Raw genomic sequence first — 22,360 nt, 5'->3', positions numbered from 1 at the left:
CAGTCAAGATACACGCCAAAAAATTTCAGCATAGTAGCTTGTGGTATAATATCGTTCCCATAAGTCAGGGTGATTGGCTCCTGTACGTCTCTCATACGGTAAGAGGTCCTGAAATTGACAATGGCACTCTTTTGGCTGTTAAGAGTCATACCGTTTGACCAGCACCAATCCTTTACTTTATCAAGAAGACCTGGAGCTATAGAGGTGGCGGATGGCAGGTCCACTGCTGCAATGAAAAAATTACTGTCATTAGCAAAAAGAACAGGGTGAACCATGGGGATGAAGACCATCAACAAGGTTATTAATGTAAATTTGAAACAAAAGTGGTCCAAGTGCCATTAACAGAATCATACTAAGATCTCCCTGACAGATAAGACCTAAACCAATCTAGTGGGACTCCATGCACTCCAAATAAAGAAAGTTTAGAAAAAAGAACAGAGCGGTCAACCATATCAAAGGCCATTGAAAAGTCAAGAAATAGACCCAAAACATACAAGTCCTTGTCCAGATTAACACGCACAAACTCTAATGCATCTGAAATTGCATACAAGGAAGAGAAAGAGGGACGAAAACAGTACTGATGGTTAGTTATTAGAGAATTTCCAGCAGTCGTATTAGTGCTAAATACAAAAGAAGAAATTCTATGATACACTATTCTTTCAACTACCTTAGAGATCACAGGAAGAAGAGAAATAGGTCTGTAGTTTGAAATTAGAGATGAATCACCTTTTTTATGCAAAGGTACAACAGTAGCAGCTTTAAATAAATGAGGATAAAAAACAGAAGAAAGAGAGAGGTGTTCAGGTGCTATGTCTTCACGCTGTTATAATTATTTTTTTTTTCACAATCAGGTTTATTTTAAGTTTCAGTCTTGATCAACAAAGCGTGTTGATCAAGCATAGATCATAAAGACCGTCCTCCAGATTACTTGTAATATGTAATTATTTTAAGGTCTTGTTGTTCTCTCTCATACTATCTGTATTAAAAATAAAAACATTCAGATTAATTTTTTTCGGGTGTTGAGCTAGGTGGGCCAAATGTAGTTACTGACTTGATGGAAATCGGAGTACGATTTACACGGTGGTCATATTTTCTATCTAACTTCGTAAAGAATCTGTCCTCTTGGAAACATATCATTTGTTCCAATAGCGTAATATCAATCATTAATTTTTTTTCAGCTCAATCAGTGCCTGTATTTATTATCGTTATAGGAATTGTCTTCAAGGATTCTGTTTCAGATTTTTAAAAAATTCCGCTTTTAACTGAAATTAGTCAAATGAAGCTTTCAAGCTATTACCTCTTATAATGGTTCAGTTAATACTGGACTAAAGGTGTCAAAATCATCACCTCGTTATGCAAATCTTCAAAAGCGAGTATTTTAATAGACAATTGTATATTTGAAATTTGTTTGACACGCACAAAATAGAAAGTCCGGTCTAAATATGGGAGCTCTTTAGTACCTGTTAATTTCATTGATATCAAAACCTGTTGTCGTGTGATTTGTTGCTGCTTCAAGCATCCGAAGCAGAAACTGTAGAGTGCTTAAAAGAAAGCAAAAGGTAAAAAATAGCACTTTGCGAATTATTTTTTAAGCGTGTCCCTCATCTGGTCTAAAAATGTCAAGGATTTTGATGTTTACTCATATGTTAGAGTTGGGGCAATGATTAGTCGTCTAGAAAAGTCAGTTAGTACTTCATAGCCAATACGCTTTTCGTCATCTAACAAAAAGTATTCGTTTATCCAACCCTCCTCCCCCCATTGCACTTCCTTGCTGAAGGGCCATTAAACGGAGATGTGCACTGCCGGTAGGGACTGTAAAGTCAATGCCCTATTCTTTATCCTTTTTTTTACCCTTTTTTTTACCTTGCTCATTTTTAGCTTAACTTACATCTGATAACGCAAAAATCGGGTTTAGAAGCATATTTAGTCTTTTTTAATGTATACATACTTTTGTAAACCCCCTTTCCATTTCTACAATGTTTTAAGATGATACCGTATCTAATTTAGGTGGAGCACCTTCTTTAATAGTACAGAAACCCCCCAAAAATTGTAGATTGGCTCTGTGGGGCAAAATAAAGCAGACAATACTAATAGTGGTGTATTCCGTTGTCAATGAGTGGATAAAGTCTACTAAATGTTCGAAAAATGTTACAGCCTTTTTCTATAGGTAATGAGAGGCCGGTGGATTTACAGATTTTGCAAAAAGATAATAAAAACAATCTTATGTTAAGGCCAATCTTTGGCAATCTGTCAATCTTCATCCACAGAACGTGTCCTGGCCATCTCAACCTTTCTTCTTGTCATAGCCCTAGGAAGCGGGATTTAACCACACCTTTCATACAGCCTACTGTTTGAAATACGGTCAGTCAGTCGGGTACCCATAACAATCCGTTGACGATTTCTCTGGAAAACATCTAACAAATCTTCATTTACTTTTCAGAGCGCCCATGCTTCAGAACCATATTTGACCATTGTCATCACTGTAGCTTCCAATCTTCTAATTTTAGTTTTCACACTTACCTTCCTATTCTTCCAAACTTTCCTCAACTGTGAAAAAACACCCCGAGCTTTGGCTATTCTACTTTTAACATCTTCACTGCTCCCACCCGTCTTTGCTAATAATACTACCAAGGTAAGTGAAGCTACCCACCTGATCAGTCTTTTCGCTACCCATTGTCACCTTTCCATCTTCATATATTCCGAGCGTTAATGACTTAGTCTTTTTAACATTAATTTTCAAACCCATTCTAGTACCCCGAACTCGCAAAACCTCTTAAAGTTCATTCATTTTGCTCACACTTTCACCTAGGATGCTTAGATCACTAGCAAAATCTAAGTCCAGGAGAGTTTTCCCTCCCCATTTGATTTCGTGGTCTTCCATTGTCTTTCCTGCGCTCCTTAAGCCAAAGTCCATCAAAATGGTCCATATAAAGGGGGATAGATCACAATCCAGCTTAACTCCTGGTTTAATACGAAACCAACTGCTAAACTCATTTCCAGCCTTAGTCGCAGCAGTGCTATCCTTCTGTGAATAATCTTATCTTATAAGACTGGCATATAATAAAAATATATTTTGAGAACAACCTAAATGACTAAAGCAATGGAATGCATAAATTACTTCTTCTGTGAACAGTTTTTTTTTTTTTACAAATATTTGAATTTCCATTCCCATGATTTTAGTTATCACTATTGCTTTTATTCTTAACTGTTCCCGTTTTCGTTAAACACACTAAAACGGGGCATTTGCCGGCAGTCAATAAATCAAAACGTATTCACTATAAAAATTGGTTGAATGCATCATTTCTGTCAATCTCCCTTGCTACATTGATTGTTGATGTCAGTGGGATTACAATATTTCTCCTTTTTTTCGGAATATGCTATTTGCTATTATTTTTCTTGTAGTCTCCTCAAAACAGATTGTGTTTGCTTAAAACTTTTTCACTGTAGAAAATGTGTTTTGATGTGGACGACTGTCAAACATGTCCTCGGTTCATAATCACTGATGTTGGTTCAAGGCAAACAGAAGCTAAAAAAATAACAAAAATTATAATTATTGCCATATGTCTATTCAGATTCATCCTTTCCAGGGCCCCTGAATCCTACGCCTACAGGCAATATTGTAGTTGCCTAGGATTATAAAAGTTCAACGATTGCCCAATTTTTTTTCAATTCGACTTTTCTTTTTTTCTTTTTTTTGCTTTTTTCCATGACAAAAAGGATTTCCCTTTTGGCACTGCTTCGAAATGCGACGCTTCATTGTCAGTGGGTGGACCGTTCAAAATAAATTCACGTAATAATGTATTGACTGTGGAAGCCGCTCCCCCTCTTTAGAAATAGTTCTAGTGCAATTTGTTTTAACTCTAGCCTCCGAAATTACTAAAAGTCATATATCCAGATTAGGTGGGAAATTGGATTTACCAGTTGTACCTGAGGGAAGATTGGGCCTAAAAGAGATTTCGTCTTGGTGTGCTTTAATCAAATTGCTAGTTCATGTCTTTCGAGAAAATAATTACTTGAAAAAAGGATTGGAAGCGGAAAGGGCTGGTTCATACGAAATGTTCTGAACTTGAATCAATCGTCTAAAAAAAGGAATAACGAACAAATACCTGTAAGAAGACATAGTATGGATTTTGCCTCCATTTTATGTTCGTACAACATTTTTGACTTGACGTGTTCTCGTACACAGATGTATTTGTATGGTTTTAGACTTTAGGAAACGTTTACTACTACCTGGTGCTGTTGCAGTCAACATAAACAAACGCCATAAGAACACACTTGAACCAGTGTGGCGCAAGACAAATTGTCTGAGGAATTCATCTGTTCCTTTTTTACTAGTGTCATCATTTCTATTTAGCGTTTGATCTGTTGTAAAAAGTAGCGTAAATTAGTTGCAGTCGGAATTACCATATTCATTTTTGTTAAAGGATTCTCGAATCCTGACAGCTTCATAAGCGTAAGTTTAATTGGTTTGAGCAAAAATGAATTTTTAACAGTGAAATTCAAGTCTTAAGTTACCTTTGATTAACTCTCTTGTTTAGAAAAACTGCTTAGAGTTAATGGATTATCGGCCTAGAATATTTATAGCAATTCAGACATATCTAACAATAGAGGGAGGGAAAGAAAGGCGGAAAAGATTCCATTTATAATGTTAGTGGGAGAAGAAATTTGAACATACAAAAATGAATGACCTTCTCTAGCTTGGATGGATAATTTGTTTTAAGCATTTCTAATCACCCCTGGGATTATATATTTTCATCGCGAAAATTGATCTTTGCTTCAAACAAAACATTCCAATCAATCCGTAGCAGAGAATCAGAGGCGGATTTAGGCCTTATAGTCTGGGGGGAGGGGAGCTGTACCTTAGGAATGTAAAACTGTAAAATAAAAGGAACTTAATATCAGATGTCACCAAAACTGAGGGGCAGCTGCCCCCAAGAACCGCCACTACAGAGTAAGTAGCTACTGAGAATGGGGTTGAAAGGACTTAATTGGTGCTTATAATTAAAACATATTCAAAATCAAATATTAGATGGATTTGATTTATTTGGTTTGATTTTTTTATTTTTCTCTTGTTAGGGATTAGACGTAAATTTGAGAAGACAACTTGTTATAGCAAGACTTCCGTATTTAATCACTTTAAATGGAGGTGAAACAATAACCAGAGATGCTCGTGACAAGGCAGAAAGAGCTTTCATACGATATTATATGGAGGAAGAAAATAAACCTGCAAGGTACATTTTTCTTCGGTTTATTCGTGATCTAGAGCTGATTGTCAATTTTTTACGTTTTGTTTTAACTGTATATACTTGTCAAATAAAAGCATTTCTAGGGACTTACCACACGTAAGTCCCTAGGAATGGCATACCACATATTCAAACCGGCCGTTCTCGAATTTATTGTAATTGTTTGTTTTTTTTTTGCTAATTGAGCCATTCGTTCTTTACTGAATTTTTTTTTTTATTTCTGTAAAATCCCTAATCGTTAATGTGCTCAAATCTCTTTCTGAAGATAAAAAATGGGCCAAGTTACTAATTCTAGGAAATCTAAGAAACAGCTATATAGCATTGACATTTTTACAGACCGATTTATATTTTGATATTTGGAAATGGAAATCTAAAAATAAATTCAGAAGCAAATTTTAGTCTTTGTACATTGAAGTTTTTGTTAAAATCTTGTTAGACTGAAATACTCTGAAATTTGGTATGTTATCTGATATTCTTAAAAGTTGATATTCCTGAGAGGCGTCGGGGCTCACATCCTAGCGCGGCTTTTATGGCCGACTTTTACGAATTGCTTCAGACCGTATCTCGAAAGATGGTCCTGTTCCACGATTTAGGATTATGGACCCGTCAGATGTTCCGGTTTTCCCGAGTGAACCAAATACTATTGTGGCATCAAGATTAAATGACTGTGTTCGAATGTTAAATTTCCTTGTTGAAAAACAAGAGTCTGTCAGCTCAGATATGGACGAACATAACCTTTTGTGGCCATTCCTTCCTAAGCCAGAAATATGTGATTAAAGGTATCGACATTAGCCACTTATCGTATGCTGATGATATTTTGTTGTTCTTGGATAATTTAATATCAATGCAGAATGCAATTAATATATTATTACACTCACATCTACGAGAGATAGGATTAGAGATTGAACCTTCTAAAACAGAATTCCTAGTGGCGAATAGTAAAAGTGATATCCAGCATCATTCAATTAGGATTGGATCACTTAATATTATTAATAAAGATTCCATTTATTACCTTGGTTTTTCTTTTGGTCCGTCAATTAAAGCTATGCGGGAGTTGGTGTTATCATCTGTGTTGGGAAAACTTTGGAAAACATATGGCCTGCTAGTCAGGGTGAAAGGTCGTTTTGATAAAAAAAACACTTGCTATAATTTATAATTCAGTGTTTGCACTTCATGTACTTTTCATTGTTCCATTTCTGAAGTTTTTGAGTAAAAGTGATAAAAAGCGTATTTGCGTTTACTTTTTCCGGTTTAGTAAACATTTTCTTGGAATTCCACTATGGTTCAAAAATAGGTATATTATACAAAAATTCCGAATATTTGATATTACTCTTAAAATGGATCAACAATACGACCGATTTCTTAGACGATCTAGGGAAAATAGAATAAATTTTCCCCTTAACTGTCTCATTTAATGGAAAAACCATTTTGTCGCCATTTCTGTAAGAAAATAGATATTTATGCGCTATGTTTATGGGTGCTGTTTTATGAGTTATGTTTATGAGTTATGTTATTATTTATGGGTCATGTTTTGTGAGTGTTTTTTTTTTAGTTATGTGCAAAAAACAGCTATGACCTACTTATTTTCATTAGAAGTGTAATTTTCATATTTTTCAGTTTTCTTTTCATACTCCTCCGTGTACATCTTTTGTATGTAAAGAGGGTATAAATAAATTATTATTATTATTATTTATTGTTTATTAAGTCAAATCTAAATCCTACGGAACGTATATCTTATGGATAAAGCCGATTTTTTATTTTCTCGAAAGAACATAAACTTTGAAAATTTGTTCCAGCGTTGAACAAACCATGAATTCCATGTGTTTATATGAAATTGAACTGGAAAGAAATTGTATCCTTAATTTTCGACTGACTTGAACCGAAACTCGAATTTAGTGATCGCAGCGGAAGTGGCTCAGGACCACATTAAGATTTTCCTTTGTTTTTCTTATATATTATTTGAATTTTTCTAATTTAGCCCCCACCCCCTAAAAAAATTCAGCATTTGGCCTGGAACGCAAATTCAAAAAAAAAAACTTTTGATTGAACGGAATCCCATACTTCAGCTTTTTTGTGTCAAACTGAATTACAAGTTAATCCATTTTAGAAGCCTATTTTTAACTGAAAAAAGAGCGTAATTTTTCTTTTATCTATTGATCCTTCCATCGGGCATCTATATAGGTCTGTATTCGGTTTCCTGTATTTAGAATGGGATTCTAGTTCACATGACACTTGTTCCTAGGTTTAAATACAAAAACCTGTGGCTGGTGGAAAAATATCGAAATCCCGGTTAATTCTATTTTAGCATCTAAATTAAAATTAATCAAACAGTTCGTGGTAAAGAACTGTAGTAAGGAGCGACCCGGCTGAATATTAACCAAAACTTTAAAAAACAGAATTTTATATCAATAGCTACATCAAAAGAATCGAATTTTGATGCTGATTTTAAATATATAACTTTAATCAAGTTTAGTCTTACCCATCAAAAGGTACGAGCCTGAGAAAATTTGTCTTATTTTAGAAAATAGGGTGAAACAACCCCCTAAAAGTCATGGAATCTTAACGAAAATCACACCATCAGATTCAGCGTATCAGAGAACCCTACTGTAGAAGTTTCAAGCTCGTATCTACAAAAATGTGGAATTCCGTATTTTTTGCCGAAAGGCAGATCACGGATGCGTGTTTATTTATTTTTTTTTGTGTTTTTTTCCCAGGGGTGGTCGTATCGACCCAGTGGTCCTAGAATCTTGCGAGAGGACTCATTCTCATGGAAATGAAAAGTTCTGGTGCTCTTTTTAAGTGGCTAATAAATTGAAGGGCACCTAGGCCCCCTCCCACGCTAATTATTTTCCCAAAGTCACCAAATCAAAATTCTGAGATAGGCATTTTATTCAGCGTAGTCAGAAAACCTTACAACTTTGTCTGTGGGGGCGATCTACTCCCCCACATTCCCCGTGGGAGGGGCCACAAGTTACAAACTATGACCAGTGCTTACATATAGTAATGGTTATTTGGAAGTGTACAGACATTTTCAGAGGGATTTTTAGGCTGTGGGGGGATGAGAGTGGGATATGTTGCGGGAACTTTCCTTGGAGGAATTTGTCATGGGGGAAGAAAATTTTCATGAAGGGAGCGCAGGATTTACTAGCATTATTAAAACAAAAAACAATGAAAAAATAAATATGAAAAAGTTTTTTCAACTAAAGTAAGGAGAAGCATTAAAACTTAAAACGAACAGAAATTATTACGCATATGATGGGCTCACCTCCTCCTAATACCTCGCTCTTTTTGTTAATGTATTTTTAGTAATTTTTACTATTTATTCTACGGCTTTTGTGATTCAGGGATCATTCTTCAGAAATTGGGACAAAATTTGAGCTTATAAAATTTATTCATCTGTGGAGAGCCAAAATAAAGACATGCATTGATTCAAAAATGTTCATAAATTAAATAAAAAAACAAGTTTTTTTTAACGGAAAGTAAGGAGCGACATTAAAACTTAAAACGAACAGAAATTACTTCGTATATGAAAGGGGCTGCTTCCTGATCAACGCCCCGCTCTTTACGCTGAAGTTTTTTACTGTTTTAAAAAGTAGAGTTAAGAGAAAGAGAAACTAACCAACCTAAGGACGGTACGTATTGTTTCCTTACTCACCCTTAAGATCATTCCTAATTGAGGCATGATTTTTTTTCTACAGAAGAACATGATCAATTGGCTTCTCGACTGACCTAAGCCTAAATATTGTATGTCGACAAACTTTATTTTTATAATTAGACATCTAGAGTAGGTACTTAAAGTATGCCTTGATTGATTGGTTATTTTTTATCTTTTCTACAGGAATTAAGGGCCGTCCATTTTTTAAGCATCCAGGGTTTTAAGCATCCATTTTTTAAGCAGATGCCAGTTGCACACGGCTCAGCTAGGGGCTACAACGCATCAAGCAGCAATAGGGTGTTGTTTTCAGGAATATGGTATATTAACTCTTCAAATTTTATTACAAAGCAAAAAATTAACAGCCAGTAAAAGTTTGACGGTTATGACGGCTTTCTATTCGTTTTCATGGATTGGGATCGAAAATCCAACTTACTTTTAAGTTGTTTTGATTTATCTTGTAAAATGTGTAAATTTCAGTTTCTTTCTATTTTATTTTAGATTTTTATTTATTTTTGTTTTTTTTGTAGAAAGGGATCAAAAATTAAAATTACATTCAAGTTGTTTTAACTTGTCTTGTAAAATGTGTAAATTTTGGTTTTTTTATTTTAAATTTCTCTTCTCTATTGTTTATAGAAAGATATTGAAAATTCAAATTTATTTCAAGGGGTTTCGACTTGTCTTATAAAATGCATGAGTTTCAGTGTCATTCCATTTTGTTTTAGACTTTTCTTGGTGCTTGTTTGATAAGCCCCCTACCACTCAAGTTGTTCATTCATTGTTGCATTCTAGAACCGGTTTTTCTCGTTAGTTTCTTTCAGCTTAGCGTCAGACAAGACGAAGCGAAGTGACAGAATAGATGGAAAATATATAATTTAGGCTTTAAATCTCCACATTAGGGGATGGGGTGGGGGTAAAGTATTTGCACAGTGTGGAGCTAGAAAAAAATTCTTACTAATAATATACAGAATAATTGTACCTAAGACATTAGGCATGTAGACCCGCCTTCTCCCTCTAATTTGCAAATATATAGCCCAAATTTGCGTCTAAAGTAATATATCTTTATTTTGCTTTGGTATATTTCATTAGGATTGAGTGTCAGAGAAACATATTAGAAGAATATTAGGTAGAGGGTATATCATACAAGTACTCTTTTTTTCTTTTTGTTGTAGAAAGGGGTCGAAAATCCAAATTACTTTCATATGCATTTGACTTTTCCTGTAAAATAACTTTCAAGTGCTTTTGACTTTTTTTGAATTTTCATTTATTTTTTTTTTACTTAGATATATTGAGCTAGAAGCTCTTCACGGCAAGCTGGACAAACTTATTGACCTGGATCTAAAACCAAAAAAGTATGTTTCTGTTGTTATTGAATATGATAATAAATCTTCAGTAAGAAGATTCAGTCAGGATATAACAGTGATGGGATTAAAAAAGAAACTTGAACCATTGTTGAACCTTAGTGCAAATAGTATGCGACTTTATTTCTTGAGTAAACAGGCTGCGTATGGTCCTGATGAGTTGAAAGTGCCATCTAAGAAACTTTATAGTTTGCTAATTGAAGATGGCGATACTTTTATAGTCGATCGTAAATAAACGAACTAAGCAATTTACTCAAGAGTTTTTGAAAATTTAATTCAGTTCTTTGTATTCTTTATGAAAAATATTGCAAGAAATAGGAAGAAGTAGAAAAAGAAGGAATCTGGACGTAATTAAGATTCCAAAAGAAAACGCGTTCAAGGTCGAGAATGCAGTGACAAATCCTTCACAATTGTGGCTTTGCCATAGACGTTGTTTGGTGGAGTTGGCAGCTCTGTGTTGAAATTGTTTAATGGATTGGGAAAGCTGTGAGTTGAAGGGCATTTGTATTCGTTTTAATAAATTCCCTTTTGTTTTAGGAAACCATACTATTTAAAGTTTAATTATTTTAACACTGAATTTTGTTTTTAGTCTTGTATAGCCTCTATAAACATATATTATTTAACTGAGGGCTAAGAGTTTCTTTTTGTGAGGCTTTGTACTTATTCTCCCGAGTTGATTTTGAGATTTTATTTAAGAACTTCGTCTGTTGTAGTTCAAAAGACGTTATGTTTTAAGACATAATTTTTAGGCAAGATGAAAGAGAGACAGAAAAGGACTTTTGGGTTTTGACTATAAATAATGTCCTATTGTCTAAACTTGGATGGTTTTTAATGTCTTTGAAAACTGAGACGAGGCGATTGGAAAACTGAACTTATTTTCAAGCTAGATCTGTCTTTTGGTTAAAAAGAAACAATGCACTTGCGAAAAATAACATGCGCTTAAGTACTTAGTGGACTAATGTTATTTTAAATATTGTAAGTATTTTTTGGTTTTTTAATTTATTTTAGTAACACTAAGCTAGTCTTGAGATTTCAAATTAATACTTGTCCTGGTTTGACCAAAAATGTTGTAAAATGTCTTTTGAATTCTAACAGTCGACAACTGACCACAATTCTTTGTCAATGAAACCAGTTTTTATAAACAAGAGTATATTTTATTCTCTTTAATCGATATTAAATATATTATTCTTATAGTGTTTTATTGTTAACTATAGTTTTTGCTGTCAAAGGACTAGTATAAAAAACCCATGGGCCCTACAGTATGTTAAGGTCTTATACAGAAAATTGTACCAGAATATTTTTTGGGGAAGGCGAGGGGACAAATTAGTAAAAATAACGAAATAAGGTAAATTATATGAAACTTACTGAAAACAAAACATTGATAAAACATCAAGATTTTAGATAGGGAAAGCCTCGAGTCTCCCTCCCCCTCTGTGTTCAGGATTGTTCACACTTGTTGGGGAGTTTAATTTACAGTGATTCAGCTCATTACGGACTTAGAAGGGTAATACATTAACCGTCTTGCTGTTAATTATTACAACAATTAATCTTTTAATTGAGAGGCCTCTGATCATAAGAACCTGTTAGAATATGCCTGGTACAACTGAGGAGCTTATAGGATCGAACTCGAAAATACGAACACTCGCCTAACTTGAAGTTACTTACAATAATTCGAATGACGTAAAACAAAGCGTGTTAGGTTTTTAGCTAGCTGGTTCATATTATCTGAAAACGACAACAAAATGAGTTTTAATAAAGAAAAGACGACTCTTAAGTAATTACTGCAATCTCTTAATGCAAGAACCCGAATATAACCACGAGACTGAAATATATTTCTTAAAATCTCTATTGAATTATTGCTCGGTAAAAGCAACGCCGATGTGCTCTGCAAGATTTTGGACTCTTACATAATGCCCTTGCTGCAGGTAAACCCTCTTATTCATTGAGTTGTTTACATACGATTCTATACATTAATTTAACATATCTGAATAAAAAATTTCTCCAAATTATTATTTACATTTTTCCAACAGGTCAGTTGCTACAATTTTCTACCTCTACAAAATGATGTGAATCTTCCACGATATAACTCGAAATTCATTGGCTTATGGCCTAATAATTGTAACTCCTTCAGTTAATTTCAACTTGCCAGAACTATTAGCAATATCAAGCAAACAGTGGTTTTATCTTTCAAAACCAAAAAATTTATGTTTCTGCTGCTCAGTAATATAAAATAGAATAAATTGAAAAGATCATGGCATCTGCGGAACCCCCGCGGAGCTGCTCAAGAGTGGTGGTGGCGCTGTGATATGGCTCTTAATGCTATTCATTCCAATATGGGACTCGGAGATTTTCCCGAAAGACTGGCGTAGAGGAGTGATCCTACCATTGTTGAAGAGAAAAGGTTCTAAAAAGGAGTTCTCCAGCTTTCAGGGGATAAGAGTCCTCTCAGTACAAAGCAGGCTCTTTTCTATAGTGCTGTTGCAGTGGTATTTTGCACATCTCTGACGAAAATTTAGAGTAGAGCAGGCTGGTTTTATGCGATCAACGGCAAAATAGATATTCGCCATAAACCAGATCTTAGAGAAGGCGAATGAGTTCTGCAAACAGGTTTTCATTGCTTATGTCGACTTTAAGGCAGCATTTGACTCTGTTGATTGAGATTCCCTTTGGAATATCCTTTAAAATACTGGCCTCCCGTCGAAATATGTCCACCTACTCATGGCCATGCACATAGAGACTGAGAGGTGTGTGCAAGTAAATGATTGACGCAGCGCGTTCTTTCCAATAAGAACGCGAGTCAGGCAAGGTTGCGCAGTAGCTCCTGAGCCGTTCAATTGTACTATAGACCATGCTATAAAGAAGATAAAAGTTGCATTAACTTGATGAAGATAAAAGTTATGGTAGTGGAGCCTAGGTCTGACGCCGACAAATCAAATTGCTCGATAGCCGGAAGCCGAATCTAAGTAGTTGACTATTTCACTTACATTTACTCTATTATATCTTTGGACGGCTGCGTTACTGCGAAGTTGTTGCCCGATCGGCCAAAGCCTCTGCTGTCATTTGTTGGCTGAGCCATGTTTGGAAGAAGGCGATGATCAAAGAAGCTACCATAATGAAGATCCTTGTAGCCTCCGCTTGTTTGATCCTGCCGTACAGAGCCGAGACTTAACCTGCAACTGTAGCTTACCAGCGCTGTCTCATTGCTCTCCAATCTAAGTGGCTGTAGAGAACCAAGAGAATCCAATGGACAAATTTGTCAGTAATGACCGTCTGCAAAGTATGACTTCCAGTCGCTCTTTTCACACCAGGCTGCCCAGCTGACATTTCGTTTCATTTTCTGTGGCTGCCTTCCGACGCTCCTGATCGGATTCTTTATGACTTTGACCCAATCAGTAGTGGCTCGAAACGTCCAAGAAGAAGGCCAAAGTTCCGGTGTAATGATAGTCCTCGGAAAGTCCTGGACTCTGGGAATCTGCTGTCAGATGGAATTCCAACCTGCTCTAGTCCGCGTTTTCGTCGGAGGTGTGCAAAGCATCGCTAAAAAGGCGCCTTAGAAAAGAACTTGATTTTCACTGAGAGGAGTCTTATCCTCCAAGAGTTGGAACACTCCTTCTTGAAACCTTTTCTCTCCAACATTGGTAGGAGCACTCCTAAATTTCTATCTTTCGGAAACCTCCGAGTCCTATATTGCAGTCGGAGCCATAACACCAAAGTGCCACAGCCTCTCTTGAGCAGCTTTGGGGGAGGTTTCCGCCGATGCCATGATTTTTGTGGTTTATTTTATACTACTGAGCAGCAGAAACACGTATATCTTCTTTTGAAAGACAAAACCACTGTTTGCTTAGAATTGTTAGCAATTGGAGCAAGTTGAAACTAACTGATGGATTTATCTCTACTAGACCATAAGCAAATGAATTTTGAGTTCCATTTGGGATACACATGTTTTTCTAGGGTAGAAAGTTGTAGCAATAGAGTTGTTGAAAGGACGTAAATGATAATATGGAGGAAATTAATATTCAGATATGTCAAATTAACGTATAGAAAGGTATGTAAACAACTCAACGAATAAGATATTTTACAAGCAGCAAGAGCATTGTGCAAGAATCATAAATCTTGCAGAGCACTACGGCGTTGCTTTAACCAAATAAACATGTAATCAAATGCATTTTGAACGATAAATAGCTCTCTATAAGATTGATTTCGTAGAGAGATGGTGGGCTGCAACATATAATCTTTCTAGTCTTTTTTTCTTCTTTTACCCATGTAATAGTTTTTTTCGTTTATTTTTAATTAACTACTTATTCCGGTAAGAATATTATCATTTAAAAGACTTCATGCAAATATTTCTTTGAGAGCTAAAATGAGGAGTAAAAAAATAATTAAAAACAAATAAATGATTGAGTTTAAGTAATTATATGTATAAACGGGAGCCATTTTTTTGCTTAATTTAGGCAACATACGAGCATACCGTAAGTAGCGGACAAAAGAGAGCTACAAAAGTAGCGGAAATTTTAAACAATGTATGCAATCCAATATTGCAAAAGATTATGAAAATTTCGAGTTCTTGAGGAGCCGGGATCCGAGACATTTCCTCACTGTTGTTGTGCCTGCAAGCATAGCTAACATTTGAACTTTATTGACGTAAGAAATTATGAGCGTCAGAACACCTAGCTTTCCAATTATTTGTTGAGATTACACAATAAAAATGCATACAACGTTACAAAATACACATTTTCTAATTTAGCTAAAACATACAAGTTCATGGAAACTAATATTACTAATAGAAGATATACTAATACAGTAATGACAAAGTCGCCTAGGAGCAAAGAAGGAGGCTTATTGAAAAGCGGATTATAGAATTTTCAAGGTATAAAATGCAGAACAAATATAGATGTATACCAGTCTTTATATTTTCAACGAAGAATAAGGATTCATAGCCTGTTAAAAGGCAAGTATGGACGAGTCTCAATATATGTTTAATTAATCACAATCGAATTTAAAATCGGGAAATTTATACCTTAAAGGCTAATTGTTGTTGGTTTAAGCTTACTAACTGCTGTTGCTAAGTAGCTATTAACTTATTAAAAAGCAAAGAAGATGAATTTGCTTTTTTCCCTGCGAAAGTTTATGTATCATATCTTGAAACTTGTATTTCTGGAATTGGTTCAGTTAAATGATGACCCTGTCATATCAGATATGGTTTCTTAGGGCCATGCTAGTTGAAATATCATGTCTTCATGCTACTAAAATTAATTTTGTTTTTAGTTCTATTGCACATCAAACCGACAAAACTTAAGGTGTGGCTTTGTTCCTTTCTATGGTTACTTTTTGTCTTTTTTGTTTTATAACTATTAAAAGGATCTAATATAAGCGACAGTCCTATTTCATAATATGTTCCTTTGCAATAATAGCGGACCTTTATAACCATTAAAAAAAAGAAAAAGTTTTGTCAGCTGAAAGTAAGGTGCAACATTAAAACTTAAACTATACGTTGACAATTGGCAAATTTCATAACTTACCCCCTTTCCTCAGGGGCTGTGGGTGATCTTGTTACTCCCAAAGGCATAGTTATTGGAATTTTCAACTATGCCGAATAATCTCTATTACAACATTTTAATTGGATGATTTTGGGGAAAAGGGGTGTTGGAGTGGAGGGGGCTGGTTGCCCTCAGATCCGATTTTTGATCACTTAAAAAGGGCACTATAGCTTTCAATTTTCCGTTCGAATGAGCTCTCTTCCAATGTTCTAGGACCATTGGCTCGGTCTGATCAACCATGGAAAAAAAAAAAAAAAATGAACACTTATCCGTGATCTTTTTTCTGGGAAAAAAAAAAATACAAATTTCACATTCTTACAGATGGGAGTTTGAAACCTCTACAGTAAGGTTCTCTGATACGTCCAATTTAATGGTGTGATTTTCATTAAAAAGTCCTTGACTTCTTGGAAAGCTTAAGTGAATGTAATATCTTTGTATAGTGTAACAGATAGATCATTAAAATGATTAGAGCTAGGTACAAGAATAATTATCCTGTGGCTTAGGTAGAAAAGAAGGATAGTATTTGATCCGGCTTTGAATCAGGAGTTAAGTAGGGATTTGTTCTACCTTTTTTTGTACGTGTTATTTAAAAGATCCAAAGCCAAACTGGCTTGCCATGACAAAAGCAAAAATTAAAAAAAATATTATAAAAAAAATCTTTCGCTGATACGTTGAATTTAATGGTGTGATTTTCATTAAAAAGTCCTTGACTTCTTGGGGTTTCGGCCCTTTTTCGCAAATCAGGTTAATTTTTTCCGGATCGTATCTTTTTATTGGTAACACTAAACTTAATGAATTTTATACATTTGGAATCGGCATAAAAAACTAATTCTTTTGAAGTATTTATTGACATCAAAATTCTTTTTTTTTTGAATTTCGGCTACTACAGAGTCGTGTCACTTCTTACTTACAGTTTGGTGCCACGAATTGTTTGATAAAATTGGTGTTAGGGGTGCAGAATATAGTGCCTAAAACACTAAAACTAAAGACTTGTGCACAATGTGTATGATCTGTATTTTCAGGCTGGTAAATAATTTGTCCTATATACAAAGCGCAAAACAAGACTTAAAAGAAAAATCATAATAATAATATACGCTTTTATAGTCCTCTTTAACTCTTTTCTTAGTGTACAACTGTTGGTTAAGAAGGGAGGCTAATGATCTAAAACTAAGGAACATAGGGTGTAAAAAAGGGAACCAACTGTTGTTAGTCTAAATCAAAGCTGGTGATAGGTAGTTGGTTTTGTGTTTGCCTTTTAAATGGAGGGCTAAACTATTCGGGGCTAGAAACTTCATTTTTTTTTTCTAATAGATCGGTGCTCTGTTTTCAATGAGGGTTCTTCCAGTCAGCAAAGCAATACTGTCTGTTAAAACCTTCAATGAAGATTTATTGCTGGTAGAGTCGACAAAGCTGCTTTTTTTGGCTAGAAATGTGAGAATGAGGAGGAGAATATTCAAATTTCGAAATTTTCCTTTTTTAAAGCAATTTAATAATCGTAGTAGGTTCCATTTTCAAGTACTGAAGGCCCACGTTTTTGCCTGAGAACCAAGGGTCTTTTGTGATGGCGTTGCTGATCCACAAAAACTACCCAGACTTTAAACCCCTCATTTTTTCTTGTGCGTATAAAGAGTTCTTTTATCTGTAAAGAGGCGACAGATGTATATATATAAGTGTATATTTATATGCGTATATTAAGTGCTCACACTGGCCTATGCATCTACAGAATGAATTCGTATTATCCGTAGCCATTAATAATCAATAAAAATATCTTCGGTACACAAAAGTATAGACAAAACTTTCATTGCACTGATAACAGAACCAAGCAAATCATGTGTAATATATTTCGTAGTAATATTTCGTAACATATTTCGTAATAATATTTCGTAAAATATAATTCTAAAATAATTCTGACGCTCTTTGCCTTGTGAATAGGCTTAAACGGATTTATCGATGATGGATTTACTGAAACGCAAAACTAATCCAACAAAAAAATACAGTGTCCCCTCAGAATCAGAAAATTCCATGAGCTGCCTGCAGAAAAGTAAAGACTAATTTATAAGCACCACAATAGTCTTTCTCCGACCATGATATAGGTAGCTTTAAGTTTACAATTCTAATTATCTAAAAAACTTTGGCAAACTCAATTTTCAGCAAAGCGCTAATTTGTAGAATTCTACAGATATTGGAAAATATCATGATTCAGTTTATATAAGCTGGTTTTGTAGATGGATCTTGCGTAATCTCTGAAGCAATAATTTTTGTTTGTTTTAAGTTTCTGCATCGCTCTTTACTTCCTCATAAAACTTCTTTGGTTTTATAAAATTAAGTTTTACTCGTTTTATTTCTTAAGCATACACAATAAACCTTACAAAAAAGATCTTTGTTTCATTCAGGTAATGAAATCAAAGAAGTAAAATGATTTTTTTTAATAATACGCTGTTAAAGATAGGTTTTACTTTCTCCCGTCCTAAGAGTCTGGGGGGGGGTGGCATCACCGATATCTTTAAGAATTTGCTCATAAGAAAGTAAAATTATATTTGCGTTTTCTGCGACCTCTGCGACATGCAACCTCTGTTAGAAAAAAAAAATAGGAATTAGAAATAAATGATAACGCTTTGCTGAATCTTAATGTTTAAGATTTTAAAAATATGTAAATGCATCTGTTTTTTAAATTTAAGAAAAGCCATGGACGTGGCTTAAATTATTTTTTAATAACAGGAACAGCATTTTCAGAAACTAAAGCCTATAAAAAAAGAAATTGAAAACTCATGCTCTTATGATTTATTTAAAGCTTAAAAATATACAAGATACTAAGCCTCTAATCAAATGAATATACCTGTGAAAAGTCATACTATCGGTCTTTTTGAAACCCGACACCAATAGGAAACTATAAACTAATTAATGAGAAACGTAAGAGTAGGTGTGCTTATTCAACTTGCATTAAAATATATCTGTTTGTTCTTAGCGTTTAATAAGAGAGAAATGGCTAAACTTATAGTCACAGATAGGACATCTATCAAAAACCAAAATTTTATTCTATCTAAATCATGATTTTCCATTGAAGACAAAAAGGAACTTGAAGAGAAAAGTAAGAAAAATCATGTTTATTCACCCAAAATCAGAATTTTAGGGGTCCGTTGGTTCCACTCAAGGGAAGTTTCTAAAATCTTCACAGTGCGCAAGTGCAATGTGAAGAATTGCGAGACCAGTTGATTACGCAAACCGGACGTGCGGATCAAATTCACCACCATGATTTACATACATGATAATCATGCAAAAAAGTAGTTTTTCTCTTTTATAAAGACAAAGGGCTCAAAACCTCCTGTTGATGATTTTAGACCATGATAAATCGATTGACTATCGTAGATTTCATATTCCCTGACGTTTTGACTATCTTTATGCAAAAATCGATGCACTGTTCACAAAATGGCAAAAACACCATTTCGCTGTGACACGATCCTGTTTGTTGCTTAAAAAAGCCATCATTTGCAGATAGAACCTCAACAACCTTGGCAGTCGCGGCAGCATTCATTTCATTATCAGTTTATCATTTGTGTATAAAGACAAAACTTGCTGTGACAAGACATATGTCGAGCCGTTTTTCAAGATGCGAAGGGGTGCTAAAAACCTCTTGTTTAGGGCCTTGGACCACTATAAACCGATTGGTTATCTAAGAATGTGTATTACCTGGCATTTTGCTCTTTGTGCAAAGTTAATATTTTATGGCAAAGAGTTACAGAAAAGACCATTTTGCCGTGGTATGATCTGTTTTGTTGCATAAGAAGGTCATCATCTGTTTAAGATTTGTGAAAATTTCAGTAATCACTGCAGTACTCATCTCATTACCAGCTGATGATTTATTAATTAAAACGGAGCTCACTGGGGCGTTTGTGTTTTACTTTACAGTCGTTTTTCAAGATGGGGGGGGGGGCTTAAATCTTTTTGTTGGGGGGTTCTCGACATGAAAAATCGATTGATTCTGTTGGAATTTGTAATCCTCAGCATTTGGCCCACTCTGGGCCAAAAATTAGAACCAATTGTTTAGGATTTTAGGGTGTGCGAAATCGATTTGCTATCTTAGAACTTCCATGCTTTCGCATTCCGACCCTCTTTGGGTAAATAAGTACGGAATAAGGGCAAGAGGTATGGTGAATTTTATTTCAAATGAGTCCTCTTTCAATATTTTACCGCCACTGGTTTGATACGACCACTCCTGGAAAAAAAGGAGAAACTAAAACAGAGACTTTTCCTGTGGGAAAAAGCTGGTGTTCTTTGTTGTTTAAGATGGAGGAGTGTAACTCTCCTATGTAGGGATTTTGACCATGGTAATTCTAGCGATGTACTTTTCATCTCAACATGACAGAATTTTTGAGGAGGTTTGGACCTTTTTTTTCGAAATTTACATAAATCTGTTTTTGCAATACGGTTTCAAACAGTTCGTGGTAACGAACTGTAAGTAAGGCCTCACCCGGCTCAATGGTAACCGAAACTCTGAAAAACGGAATTTTGATACGAATAGATTTATCAAAAGAATCGGATTTTTATGCAGATTTCAAATGTGTAAGTCGAGGGAGGGTGTTACGTGGGAGGCTATTTCCATGGAGGATTCTTTCATGGGGAAGGAGCATTTCTATGAAGGGGGCATCGGATTTCCCAGCATTATTTAAGAAAAGATCAGAAATTAAATGAAAAAACAAGTTTTTTCAGCTGAAAGTAAAAGGAACAATAAAACTTAAAACGAACAGAAATTATTACATATATGAGGGGTTTGCCCCCTAGTCAATACCTTGTTCTTTACTCTAAAGCTTTTTTTAGTACTTTCAAAAGAGCTATCGATTCTAATTAAAAGGCCTTTGTGATTCAGGGGATCATTCTTAAAGAATTGGAACAAAATTCGAACTTTAGCGTAAAGAGCGAGGTATTTACTAGGGGGCGAACCCCCTCATATACGTAATAGATAGATAGATAGATAGATAGATAGGTGTATTTCAAAAACCCGTGGGCCATATACACACAAAAATATAAATAAATAACAAACAAGCAAGGAAATTAACAACAGTACGAACACGCACAAAAAAACAGAATTCAACGCAAAAAGTACCTAATCTAACTACAAAAGAAATTAATCATATAAAACTTTTTCTTCTTATTAAAGATTTATCTATATATACTCCCACTCGAAATATTGATGGTAGGGTTACTATTTTGTAGAATACCCGGAAGCATCAAATTAATCCCATGCAAATAAATTTCCCGTAAATCCAAGAGCACCGGGCATTCCCGGAGAAAATGATCCAATTCTTCATCATCATCTTTACAAAGGGGACAAACATACCGCCTATCGGGACCAACTATCATTTTATTTTTGTCGAACGTTTTTTGCCTGTTCTGGATTGGAAGACAATTTGCCCTAAGCTGAATCCAACGACGTTGAATCATAAGCCGGTAAATTAAATTTAAAATAAACTTCCTCCCCAAAACTAGGTTTTGCCTGATTATAATGTTGTAGGGTTGTAGAATCAAAAACGAGCCCTTGCCAATGCTGAATTTCCTGACTCTCTAATGTAAATCGTACCTGGCTTTCTAAATTTGTTGGTACATCACGAGAGCAAAGACCATTATTCCATAAATAAGGCATTCCTACTTTTTCTAGTAATGATTTAATTTGGGATGGCCACGAGGTTTTTAAACCACATTTCAACATCTCTTCATATGCCACTCTTAATAGTCTATCTTCATTACTCTTAGTTAACTTCAACCAGAATCTAAGCATTAAAATATACCTACGTAGCTTTAAAGAAAACAGGCCCATATCACCTTTCAGAATCTGTGAATGAGTTGTCTGATGTAGACCAAACACTCTTTTATAATACTGGAGCTGAAGGGACTCCAGTTGCTGCACCGTTTCTCCATCCCATATTTCTGCTCCATATTCTATCACGGGTAAAATTTTTGTGTTAAATATTCTTTTATGTATTTTTAGGTTTTTAATCCCCATTATCGTTGGGTTTCTAAATATAGCTGACATGGCCCCCCTACCTCTCTTAATTATTTCATCAACATGACTCCTTAGGCTTCCATTTTCCGATAAGATAAAGCCTAAATATTTTATTCTCTTACTTATAGATATTTCCTTATTATTAAATTTAAATGTATATTTTTCATCGTCCCCAACCTTCCTTTTTTTAAAAATAACAACTTCGCTCTTTTCAGTATTCAGCCTTAACTTTTTTATATGCAAATATTCTTCTATGAGATTCAAAAGAGTCTGTAGATCTTGCGGTTTATTAGCCACCTAAGCAATATCATCTGCAAATAATAAGAGAGATAGTTTTTGAGTCCCTAGGCTAACTTTCGGAGCCCATCTATTCTTTAGAAAATTAACAACATCATTAATAAAAATATTAAACAACTTAGGTGAAAGGGTGCTGCCCTGTTTTACTCCCCGCTTAATATCAAAAAGCTTCGAAAACCTATTACCAACTTGAATGATTCCACTCACACAAGTATACATGCTCACTATCAATCTAACAAATGAATGGGGAAGGCCAATATTTAGCATGGCAT

General features: G+C 34.9%; 2 protein-coding genes and 1 long non-coding RNA gene across 6 annotated transcripts in view; 2 read left to right on the top strand and 1 right to left on the bottom strand.

The window, feature by feature from the left end:
• The window catches only part of LOC136030117 (tubulin-specific chaperone cofactor E-like protein), a 33,497-nt gene extending 22,050 nt beyond the window's left edge, over positions 1-11,447 (top strand). For all 3 annotated transcript variants that reach the window (XM_065708797.1, XM_065708796.1, XM_065708799.1), the window contains 2 exons: positions 5,077-5,231; positions 10,179-11,447. In XM_065708797.1, coding sequence (XP_065564869.1) covers positions 5,077-5,231; positions 10,179-10,491 — 468 coding nt within the window. In that variant the 3' untranslated portion in view covers positions 10,492-11,447. The remainder of the gene's footprint in view (positions 1-5,076; positions 5,232-10,178) is intronic.
• On the bottom strand, positions 43-17,598 carry LOC136030119 (uncharacterized). Its single transcript, XR_010618185.1, has 3 exons — positions 17,497-17,598; positions 2,651-3,526; positions 43-226 (listed from the first exon to the last, which is right to left on the bottom strand). It is a non-coding gene; the product is annotated as an uncharacterized LOC136030119 (long non-coding RNA).
• The window catches only part of LOC136030118 (uncharacterized), a 31,572-nt gene continuing 23,586 nt past the window's right edge, over positions 14,375-22,360 (top strand). Inside the window, exon 1 of one of the 2 annotated variants that reach the window (XM_065708802.1) lies at positions 14,375-15,208. The gene's annotated coding sequence lies outside the window, so the exon portion shown is untranslated. The remainder of the gene's footprint in view (positions 15,209-22,360) is intronic. The other variant, XM_065708800.1, reaches the window with a different exon arrangement.

The sequence above is a fragment of the Artemia franciscana genome, chromosome 8 (genome assembly GCF_032884065.1).
Source record: "Artemia franciscana chromosome 8, ASM3288406v1, whole genome shotgun sequence".
Classification (NCBI taxonomy): Eukaryota; Metazoa; Arthropoda; class Branchiopoda; order Anostraca; family Artemiidae; genus Artemia; species Artemia franciscana.
The sequence above is the reverse complement of the archived record's forward strand: the minus strand, read 5'-3'. Positions and strand labels throughout refer to the sequence as shown.